Source organism: Crotalus tigris, unplaced genomic scaffold (assembly GCF_016545835.1).
Source record: "Crotalus tigris isolate CLP2741 ecotype Arizona unplaced genomic scaffold, ASM1654583v1 scf7180000021269.431029, whole genome shotgun sequence".
Classification (NCBI taxonomy): Eukaryota; Metazoa; Chordata; class Lepidosauria; order Squamata; family Viperidae; genus Crotalus; species Crotalus tigris.
In genome coordinates, this window is record NW_024098426.1 from 371,253 (window position 1) to 383,451 (window position 12,199).

The 12,199-nt window shown below is 36.8% G+C and overlaps 1 protein-coding gene across 5 annotated transcripts in view; it reads right to left on the reverse strand.

Annotated features, from left to right (window-relative positions):
• The window catches only part of LOC120320256, a 45,070-nt gene that overhangs the window by 1,918 nt on the left and 30,953 nt on the right, over positions 1-12,199 (reverse strand). For 4 of the 5 annotated variants that reach the window (XM_039369830.1, XM_039369832.1, XM_039369833.1 and 1 more), the window contains exons 11-13: positions 9,985-10,112; positions 6,469-6,585; positions 2,325-2,435 (exon numbers count right to left, since the gene is read on the reverse strand). In XM_039369830.1, coding sequence (XP_039225764.1) covers positions 2,325-2,435; positions 6,469-6,585; positions 9,985-10,112 — 356 coding nt within the window. Of the gene's footprint in view, positions 1-2,324; positions 2,436-6,468; positions 6,586-9,984; positions 10,113-12,199 lie in introns of those variants that run through there. The other variant, XR_005559936.1, reaches the window with a different exon arrangement.

Consider the following 12,199-nt stretch of genomic DNA (forward strand, 5'->3'; position numbering starts at 1 on the left):
TATAAAATATATTGCAGGGTATGAGTAGTGCAGCATATATAATTCATAAAGTATTGCCAGAATGTGAAGCAAATGGGAGACACTGGGCGTGTTTCTGTAATTAAACTGAACCTGCAGTTTTAATTTTGCTCTAATTCCTAGTGAACAGCAGTGTGACATAAAGAATAAACAGTGAGGTTAGCATTATAATATATCTAAAGAATGTATTAAACAAGGAAGTTTTGAGTGAAGCCAGTCCTTTATTTGAAAAGAAACTAAAGATGATTTCACTAAAACTATTAAATAAAACAAAAAATAGAAGATATTGGAAGCAAATTGCTCCAGAATTAATTATAGCACTCCATACTTGATGTATGTACACTAAATCAGAACTGAGCACAAATTGGTTCTTAATATAAATGTGAAAACACAGATAATTATTTCGGATCTCGTCTTGTGAAAATTAAGCTCTGCAGCTTAACAAGGCTTAAAAGTAACAATGTCTTCAAATCACCCGCAAAACAACACAAAAAATATCCTAAAGTTCTACCTTTATAAATATCCTTAAGTTACAAGAGTTCAGCGGTCCAATTTTTAGACTTATACATTATACAGGCCACAAACTCTTTTCTACCCTTTATTACACATTTTATCAATCTAGCTAAATTCCTCATATATGAGCCAGTTCCAAGAATTGCCAGCAATGGGGAATGAAACTTCTGAACATGTTTATCCATAAAATATCCCTGGCATTATTTTTGCTGCCCTTTTCCTTATTAGCATAAATATTTGCTTTACTCCATACTATACCCCTACTATAGTATATTTCTCACATCTAAAAGCTTATATTAATAAAAGATACTGGTTATTCTCATGTACCTAATTTCAGCAATATTTTATAAATAATTAGTTAGATTTCTCATCAATTCTAAAATGATATGCAGCAATAAAATCACTGTTTTAGTAACAAAAGAATCATAACCACACCCTTTGAAAATTAATTCAATGTAATTTGAGATATGAAAATATGGGTTTATAGTTAGTATAGTAGGTGACATCTACTAAAAACTTAAATCTGTTTACCTAACAGATTAGATTGTCTGGAAATATAAATGTTTTTCTCTCATGATGTTGGTTGGCTAAGGATAACGGTTAAAGCACTGACTAAATGCTTGAATAGGAAGCAGGTTCCAGTCTCTATTTTGAAATGTTGTTTTTTTCGAAAGCTAGTAGGAAGCTTTTGCAGAATCCTTCTGCAGTACCAAGAAAAATCTTTATTGAAAGAATGCTTGGGTCCCAAATATACTTAGGATGATACAGGAAAAGAAAAAGGAAAGGACATGACGAAATAGAGAACATTCTGAGATCCTTGATGGGATAGTGAGTATAAAGTATAACTTCTGATAAATGAGTATTTTGGAACGATTCCTGCTAAAAAGATCAGCCATTTAGTGAGAAACATTCAAAACAGAATCTCCAAATTCCAGGTCCTCCCAATGGCCTTCAAAGGTTAGGAATCTCCAACTTAGTCATTTAACACAGGAGAGCATGCAATAAACTGTAAAGTGTTGCAGCATTTCTCCAGGCACTTTTCCAGTCCATATTTCAGTCTATTGCCCCTCCATTTCTAAAATTGACTAATTTGCTTTGTGTGGGTATCATTTGTTTCTAAAGATATATTAGCATGTATCCTTGAATATCAGAGAAATATGTTCTACCATGAATTTGTCTAAACCTTTATTCAAACTATTAAAGATGTTATCACACATTGAAGCAGCAAATTTCATTAATTATGAACTCATTAAAACTTTGGTTTTGGGATGTGTCAATAATAGGGGACACAGGGATCCTATTCTTTTTTCCCCCATGCTGTATGTCATATAATAAATCTTGGTCATAACCCATGGTAGTTTCTTTTTATTATTTTAAACATATCATATACTGAGGACTAAATAATAATAATGACTTTATTGTCATTGTATGTGTATACAGTATACAACAAAATTTACATGACACCCAAAGACCAGGTCCCACACACATAATCCCCAAAACACACTCCCACCCACCACAATTCCCCACCCCTAAAACCGCTCAAACATCCACCCAACAGACCAAGTAATACTGTCCAACAGTTCACTGATGGTGGCCCTTCACTGTTTATAAACCCTAAATCTCCTGATTAATATGACCAATAATCCATAACATCCGGAGACCACCAGGATATATATCCTTGAAACTCCATTTCAATAGTTAAAACAAGCTCACTCTGCTTATTAACAAGTCACCAAAATGAAACTGTGTGAATTTTAGAGAGATTTTAGCATCACAGTTTAAATTACACTCACCTTTTGCAGTTTTTACATAGTTTTGCAACTGCATCTAGAGAGATATTCTTGCAGTAATTCAGCTTCAGATGCTCTAAGCTATTAAAGCAGAAATTAGCCAACAAGCAAACCCTGAAATCCAAGAACAAACATTATGCTTTTACTTTAAGATTTGAAAAGAAGATCATTAGACAAGAATCTTGGATACATTATTTGTACAATATTGGATGGGTCTATGTCCTTCATCATGAACAATTGCAGTGACATGGTAAAGAGAATGGTTCTGTTTTCTCTAATTCACTATTTGGTTAATTTAGATGACTATCACTTTATATACAATTTGCATAAGTACTAGACTGTAAGTAAGTTGTGCTGAGACAGGATTTAAGTTGCAAATTGCTCCAGGATCATTAGAAGGCTGGATTAGAGACCTTTTGTGGGGATCCTGTCATAGGCTTACTCTTTTCTAGAGGATATTAGTGATTTAAGATGATGGAAGAAAAGATCTGCCAACTGAGTGATCCTGCAGCTCTGTATTTCTTCTTCTCCTTCCCTGGCTCTTCATTGCAATTCTAGATCACAGACTAGATAAAAAAATAATGCTTCTCCTCTGTTGCTAGCTAATCCCTTCTGGTGTTGCTCCTATCCATTTAGAGCAACTGAGAAAAGAGCGCCTATAAGCCAATCTCTGCATTACTGTTGATGGGTGTGATGACCGGTCTTCAAAGCAGTAAAGATCATCCATCATCCCAAGTCAGCAAGTTAAGCAAAAGGCCTTTTACTCATGTTGGTTGGACACATTGAATCTACAGAAAAGATTATCGTAAATGACTATAGGCCTTGCCTATGATGTGGCTGTTTGTGAGCACTACAAAAGGAGTAAGATGATATTCTGACAAAACCTGTAGTTGTCTCTCCCATATTCATTGCATTCCTGGACAATAAACACAGTAACTGGGTAAACATAATGTTAAGTTGTCATCACTGCCATCTTGTCTTCCAGTTGGTAGACAAGATGGTATTTATCTTTAAGGGAAATGTGTGGAGGAAAACCCGTTAATTTGTAATGCTTTATCTGTCAAGTCAGAAAAGGATCTTTTGTTTTCTATATATCTGTTACCTTGAAAAGTATGACATTTAAAAATGAACATTCTTTTAACTAATAGAAATCTCATATATCTTCAAGTTTGCAGAAAGATATCTTGATTTTTACCATGTGAGTTATGTCAGCTTATATTTACTTAAAAGATTAATTGCAATATATTTGTGTGAAAGGGATTGAATGGGTACTAAACTTAGCATATAATTATTTTTATAAAACAGGAAAAAGAGTGTGCCTGGCCTCTGCCCATACATTTAAATTCATGCAATAGTAACAATGAGTGATATTTCCCACTGACTGATATGGTATTCTTAGCAGTAAAAATAGTTAAAAGATAATTCATCATAATGTTATATAAATTTAAAATCTGTATCTCCCAAATCTGTATGTCAACCAGTTTTGGCACTCTTTGTATTTTAAGAAAAAAATCTATATATTAGATGAAAAGTTTTACAAAAAATTTAAGCATAGAAAAATGCTTGCAAAAAGTCTACATGTTAGGTAAATGGATACAAAAATGTCCATATCAAAAGCATACATGTTGTGTATGCATTTTCTTGAAGACCTTTTACTAAATTCACAGAGTGATATCAGTCAAAACTGGTTACAGATAAAATGAGAAAGTAAGCAAAACTAATTTGAAGTTCTCAGGAGTCTAAATGATCAGGGAATAATTTACATATAAGCTTCATAACAGCAAATAAGGAATGTATATGAGAGTAAGTTCTGAAAACTTTTCAAACTGTGTTCCATTGAAAGCCAGCAGACGCCTAGGGTAATGTGTACCCTAGTAATGTGTACAATGTTATACTACAATCTATATTATTGCAATAAGGACTTCTCCTACTGCAGTGGCATTTAAATAGTTCATAGGAAAAATGCTCATAAAAGAAGAAACTTGAACTAGGACTGAACAAAAGATAAGTCAAATCAATCAGATAAAACTCAGTTTAGCAATACAGGAATGTATTTAAGCAAGCTGGGAATCACAATAATTGCAATTTTACCATAGCTACCTAGAATACACAGCTTAATGTTTTACAACTCAGGGAAATTGAAAATGTACTGGAAAAAGTTCTTTGGTCTACTCTCCACTCTGTATCTTAATTAATAGATCTTCAGACCTCCACAGAAGTTGAAATTCATTATATTTATGTGCAAACTAGAGTGCTATAGCTACTAATGCCCACTGTCCAACCACAGTATGGGGATAAACACCTACCCACAAGCCTTTTAAAAAACAATGTTTACTTGAATTAATTTAGTAACAGCACATTTTTGTAGATTAACTGGCACTACAGATCAATTCAAGCCTACATAACTAAAATTAAGTTTTCTACCAGCTTGTACTATTCATCCTAGGGTTGGTGTAGTGGTTAAAGTGCCTCCCTAGAGACTGACTCTGAGCCAGTCACTGTCTCTCAGCCCAATCCAACACCCAACTCACAGGCAGGAGTGTTAAGTATGTTCACTACCTTGAGTTGACTGTCTGTAAGGATGGCATTAAAGTATAATTGTCATGGCCAGCTCAGACTTGGAAGAGGATCATCAACCTGAGAGGATTCAGCAGATAGAGTTGCAAGTAGAAAAAGCAGAATTGCCTAGCAATCAAGAGGGGCACCTATCACTTCTGGCCTCAGAAGACCAAGAGGTGGATCTAACACTTCCTCCACTACCACTAGGAAGAGAAGAGGGCTGAACAAAGGTGCTCAGCAAGAGTATTGGCCAGAGGACTACATTGTGAACCTGCCCATCAAAGAAACAAATCCAAGTCACACAGCCCCTATATAAGAGTTAGGGCTACATGCCTCACAGATCCCTTAGTGACAACTCTCCATTTACATTGCCTATATATATATATATATATATATATATATATATATATATATATATATATATATATGTAGTCTTTGGTTGTTCGGGTTTTCTCCCGCGTAAAATTGGAAGTGTCTTGGCAACGTTTCGACGAAGTTTCGAGGAAGCACGAAGCTGAAAACACCAGCCTGAAGATGACGAATGGGATTTCGTCAAAACGTCGCCAAGACACTTCCAATTTTACGCGGGAGAAAACCCGAACAACCAAAGACCTACACACACACACACACACACACACACACACACACACATATAAAATAAAAGCATTAATTGCCCTAACAAAGTGATCCTGATTCTGTCTCCTTATTATGATGCATTTAGGAGTTGCTACAGCTACATTTACCCTATAATTCTTCCTTCAGAGATCTAAAAATTATTATTATTTCAGAAGAAAGTTACTAGAAGCTCATTTTGCCACTAAAACAACTCCAAGACATATTTAAGTTTTAATGACAACAATTTGAAGATGCTCGTGCTCTTTTCATCTGTTATATGGAAGCTCACAGCTTAGCCCTCTATTTTGCACATTTATAGCAAGATGCATTTAGATCATACAACTGTATATAGCTAGTCCTCAACTTACATCCATTCATTTAGTGACTGTTCGAAGTTACAACAGCACTGAAAAAATGACATATGACCATTTTTCACACGACTGCTGCAGCATCCCCATGTCATGTGATCAAAATTTGGACACTTGATAACTGGCATGTATTTATGATAGTTGCAATATCCCAGGATCATGTGATTACCTTTGGCGACCTTCTGACAAGCAAAGTCAATCGGGGAAGCCTGATTCACTTAACAACTGTGGCAAGGAAGATCATAACATGGGGCAAAGCTCAACAACTGTCTTGCTTAGCAACAGAAATTTTGGGTTAGTTGTGGTCATAAGTTGAAGACTACTTGTACTGTACTGCTAGGAAAATTAAGTAATTTGTAAATATTCCTCTGTTCACTAACCAGAAACAGTCCTGTTTAAAGACTTCATTCATTCATTTATACCCTCACCTTCCTGCTTATATAACCACTTGAGGTGACTTAAAGCAATTTTTATCCAACAGTAGTATTGTGTTACTGCTTGCACTGACAATATGGTTAATATTAAATAGACCCTTAAAATCAGTGTTAATGTTTGTCACCTATTTTCTTTTACAAAATGTTCAAAATTTTTACCAAATATCTTACCCTCTTTTGCTTGTTGCTGTGGAACTCAAATCAAGATAAGAAAGTTTATGGCAATTCCTTGCCAAAGCTTGAACTCCAATATCACTCACATCTTTACATCCATTAACATCAAGGTACCTGAAAGGATGCAAAAAGCAGTAACCTGACACAGATACTGGCTCACCGTGTACATTGGAGGAAAAGATTTGAAAGAGATATGGTATTGTACTGCTACATCCTACATGATATATCAGTTAACTAACTGACTATTTAGAACAAGAGTGTCAAACTGCCAGCCCGTGGGCTGTACGCGTCATCCAGAAGCCACGCCCATCCCATTGCCGGCAATGGCAAAACTGTCCCGATATGTTACGCGACATCACAAGACGTTGCAAGTTTCACATGTCCGATTTAGAAGATAAACTGTTGATAAGTATTGCTTGTCAGCATTTGAACTACTGTTTTTTTCAACAAAGTGGCAGAGGAGATTTTTGAACAACATAAGTAAAGTTTTCAGGATTGTTCTGCTCATAATTTCCAACCCTTTTTTCATTCTTTTCTCTCCTTGATTATCAATTTTATAATTATTTTGATTCTTTAGTTCTATTGTATTCATTTGCACTTCTGATTAGTTTGCATGACATTTAAATTGAAAAGAAAATATAGAAGCCTAGTTTCACGTGCAGTTTTTGTACAAAGACTGAGGATGTTTCCGTTGACATTTTTTATTATTGTTGTTACATACACTACAATGTGAAGTCTCAATTGCCACAATTCTTTAGCTGGATATTGACCTTCATATGCATTGACCTCTTCACAGCAACCTAAGATGCCATAATGTATTAATCAACTTACAACCATTTGTTTAGTGATCGTTCAAAGTTACAACAGCACTGAAAAAAGTGACAGTACTTAACAAACATTGTAGTATCCCCCACAGTCACATGATGAAAATCTGGGCACTTGGCAAGGATTGGTTGAAGCATCCCCTTCTCTTCCTTCATCTAAACTGTTTATGAAGATGCTGAAGAGTACTGGGCCTAAGACAGAACCATGGGGCACCCCACTGCATACTTCCCTCCATTTAAGTGTAGTTCTATTGAGGACTATATGTTGAAGGCACTTTGTCATCCAGTTACGAATCCATCTGGTGGTAATACTGTCTATCCCATATTTTTCTATCTTATCAGGAAATAGGTTATGGTCTGTTATATCAAATATCTTACTGGCATCCAAGTATACTATGTCCACAGCATTTCACTGGTCCGCTAATTTTGTCACTTTGCCTATGTACTCTGTCTCTCATGAACAATTTCTCCTTCCTAGCCTTGTGATTGCAAACCATGAGTAAGGCAACATTTTAAAAAGTCGAAGTGTGTCATTTTGGGAGTAAACGCAGAAGGAAATAGGCATCAGTTGCAGTGATAGCAAAAGGACCATCAAGAGACTGTCCATAATTTTAGCAAAATAAAGAAAAACAACAAGTTTTTTATCCAAAGCAAAGTAACATAACCATTCCATTAAGGGGGAGATAACAATCACAGAGATGTGCAACTATAATATTCCTTATTATAGTTTGATTAAATAGATTAGAAATGATTATTTTGATTAAATAAATTAGAAATGAGTTTCAAAAGTGGAACAACCTGCCTCCAGAAGTGGTGAATGCTCCAACACTGGAAGTTTTTAAGAAGAGACTGGACAGCCGTTTGTCTGAAATGATATAGGGTTTCCTGCCTGAGCAGGGGATTGGACCAGAGGACCTCCAAGGTCCCTTCCAACTTTTATTATTATTATTATTATTATTATTATTATTATTATTATTATTATTATTATTATTATTATTATTATTATTATTATTCATCGCACAGTATTATTATTATTATTATTATTATTATTATTATTATTATTATTATTATTATTATTATTATTATTATGGATCATCGCACAGTCAGCCAGATGTTCAGACTGGATTTGGCATTTTGTCTACCTATCGAGTCCTTACCCAGGACCTGGGATAGGCAGATGTGGATGTTTGATGGTATTACAGATATCGTCGCAGGATGGAAGCAGTTCCTAGTAAGGCCGCCTTTTGCAATTGACTAATAGCGAATTTGTCAATGCCAATGGTGTTCAAGTGGTGCTCCAGTTGTTTTGGGATTGCACCCAAGGAGCCTATGACTATTGGTACTACCCTTGCTTGCTTTTGCCACAGTCTTTCTATTTCTATTTGTAGGTCTTTGTATTTTGTTATCTTCTCCAGTTCTTTCTCTTCTATTCTGCTATCTCCAGGCACTGCCACGTCCACTATCCAGACTTTTTTGTCTTTCTTATCGACAATTGTTAAGTCTGGGGTGTTATGTTGCAGGTGCTTGTCTGTTTGAATTCTGAAGTCCCAGAGCAGTTTAATTTTATCATTTTCTATGACTTTCTCTATTTTATGATCCTATTATTATTATTATTATTATTATTATTATTATTATTATTATTATGGATCATCGCACAGTCAGCCAGATGTTCAGACTGGATTTGGCATTTTGTCTACCTATCGAGTCCTTACCCAGGACCTGGGATAGGCAGATGTGGATGTTTGATGGTATTACAGGTATCGTCGCAGGATGGAAGCAGTTCCTAGTAAGGCCACCTTTTGCAATTGACTAATAGCGAATTTGTCAATACCAATGGTGTTCAAGTGGTGCTCCAGTTGTTTTGGGATTGCACCCAAGGAACCTATTACTATTGGTACTACCCTTGCTTCCTTTGCCACAGTCTTTCTATTTCTATTTGTAGGTCTTGTATTTTGTTATCTTCTCCAGTTCTTTCTCGTCTATTCTGCTGTCTCCAGGCACTGCCACCTCCACTATCCAGATTTTTTTGTCTTTCTTATCGACAATTGTTAAGTCTGGGGTGTTATATTGCAAGTGCTTGTCTGTTTGAATTCTGAAGTCCCAGAGCAGTTTAATTTTATCATTTTCTATGACTTTCTCTATTTTATGATCCCACCAGTTTTTGCTTACAGGCAAATGATATTTTTTGCAGGTCTTCCAATGCACCATTGATGATGATGATGATGATTATTATTATTATTATTATCCTGCTAAACCATTTGTTTCATTTGTTGTATACATGTTTCTTGGTTCCCTTTCCAAGTTTAATCTGTGATCAATAGTAACCACAACTCTTTGACTTCCAGCTTCAATTATAATTAGCTTCCAGTTCTTTATTTTAAATTTATTATTAAAATATCACAATGTTAAGAACCTAATACACTTTTAAATTTTACTTTTTAAAAACATACACATTTGATAGTGCAACAAAAAGTTAAGTAGTTGCCATAGAAATAGTACTATCCAGTATTAGCCTCGATGACTTCTTGTTTAATGCACTTAAGGCCACCTATCTTGTATATGCCACAAATAGCAAAAAGGCAAAACAAAATGTCAACATAACTAAGGGGGTAACATCATTGAAAATTATTTAAATAATGCCAAAATATATAAATTCAATGACAAGTGCATTTCCAACATATTACCTTACCTGATACCTGGCAGATAAGAGCTAATTTCAAGTAGACTGATGTTAGTTATGTGAGCACACGAGTTAAGAACCAAACAATCCAGTTTAGGACATTTCTTCAAAATACAATGTACTAGAGAATCCCTCATCTGCAGCCCAAGACAAGACAAAAGCAGGAAATAAGCCAATGTGGAGGATTGTCTTTCAATAATAGAGCAGAGCTGTTCACTGCCAGTCAAGTTCCTTATTCCCAGTACAATAAGGAAACTAGCTCTGATATATTATTTAAATATTAATGTTCAATGTATATTGGCATACATTTTTCCCATAACTCTTTTGATAGGTTTCTATATAAATCTATGGTTCTACTGTTCTAATCCAGATCCTTTTAGGAAAGCAGAGGGAATAAGAACATCGAAGAAGTAACTGATTCAAGAGTTAAGAGTAGGAAGCAGAGATTACATTGATTTTCTTCTTTTCTTGGAGTCAGTTCCATTCAGAATAAGTAGGCAGAAGAGAACAAGCCTGAGATCCTTGCTTTGTAAGATTCCTTAGGGCTTAATTGTATCCCCACTTCTATTTAATACCTGAGCAAGATTATCCCTATCAATATATCAATGACAAACAGCTGTATATCTCAACTCTAGACTGAACTGGTGATGTGGTTGGGGCCCTGTTCTAGAGACTGGATTCTATTAGTGATCATATAGGGAGGAAAATGCTCAGCCAAACCGTATCATGACTCAGTTCTCAGTGCCTAGTAATACAAGAAGTCCCGTTACCAGTAATATTGGACAGTGTTGTTCTGGATAAGATTGTACTACCTCAGACACAATTTGTGGGTAACCTGAGGGTCCTCCTCACTCTTGGCTCTTGCTTGAAGTGAAAGTGACAGCCTTACTAAGAAGGGCCTTTGCATAGATAACATAAATCCTTATAAATATTCTGCAGTTCACCTATGCCAGGGCTTTTCAACCAGTGGTATGGGTACCATCTGTGGTACATTGGCACCTGGCAGGTGGTACGCAACCATCCTAGAAAAGTGGTAGTGGGAGAAGGGAACCAGTGGCAGCACCGCAGAAGCCTGAGTGAGAGATGGCTGGAACTGCAGGGCTGTCAGGGCTCAGCGTAAGTGCCAGGATCAGTACTTCTTCGGGACTGTCAGGGCTCAATGGAAGCGCCAGGATCAGCACCAGGCTCCAGCTAGAGCTCAGCACTGATCCTGGCGCTTCTGCTGAGCCCAGAAGAAGCACCAATCAGCTGGAATGTTGCAGCATCTCCAGGGTCTTTTGATTTACATTCAGATGCTTGGCAACTGATTCATATTTATGACGGTCACAGTGTCCCAAGGTCATGTGAAGTGCAACCACCCAGCAGACGGGGGAAATAAAAACCAAATACCCCCCCACCCCACCCCTGCTGCCAATCCTCAACAGAAATGCTGACAACAATGAAAACCTCGGACAGGTGGAAGGGCGCCGGCGGGTGGGCAGGCAGGTGTCTTGCTCAGGTGTGGCTTGGGGGGCACTTTTTTCAGTGCCATTGTAACTTCGACAGTCACTAAGCAAACTGTTGTAAGTCGAGGACTACCTGTACTTTATCACTTTTTCCTTTTTTTTTTTTTGGTCATCAAGTTTTTCACACCTTGCTAGGCGACTGGTGGTACTCGGATGTTGCCATATCCTAAAAGTGGTACAATGGGTGAAAAAGTTGAAAAGCCCTGGCCTATGCAACACCTGTTGCACTGGCTTTCAGCTGCAAATCCATGTATAATCACATATAAAGCCTTAGGTTCTGGATATCTAAAAGAGCACCTTGCTCCAAAGTTGCTGCTCAGTTACCCACATCCTGGATTACTGCAGTGCACTCTGCATGGGACAACCATCCTGGAAGAGTATTTGGAAGCTACAGCTGACATAGAAAGCAGTCCTGCGGATAGTTCTAGGAGCCCCTAGAGTGGCCCATTTAACACTGCTGTTGCACAAACTGCACGGGTTGCTGGTTTGCTTCCAAGTCCAATTCAAGGTATTGGTTATCATCTTTAAACCTCTTTATGACATGGGCCCGGGTTACCTGAGGAATCATCTCACCCAGTGAGACTGGCCCATCCTATTCGTTCCAACAGAAGAGGCATGCTGTGAACCCTTTTGTTAAGGAATTCTGTCTGGCAGAATCCAGGATAAGGACTTTTCTGCTGTAGCTCCCATCCTCTAGAACATCACACTCCTCAAAGTGA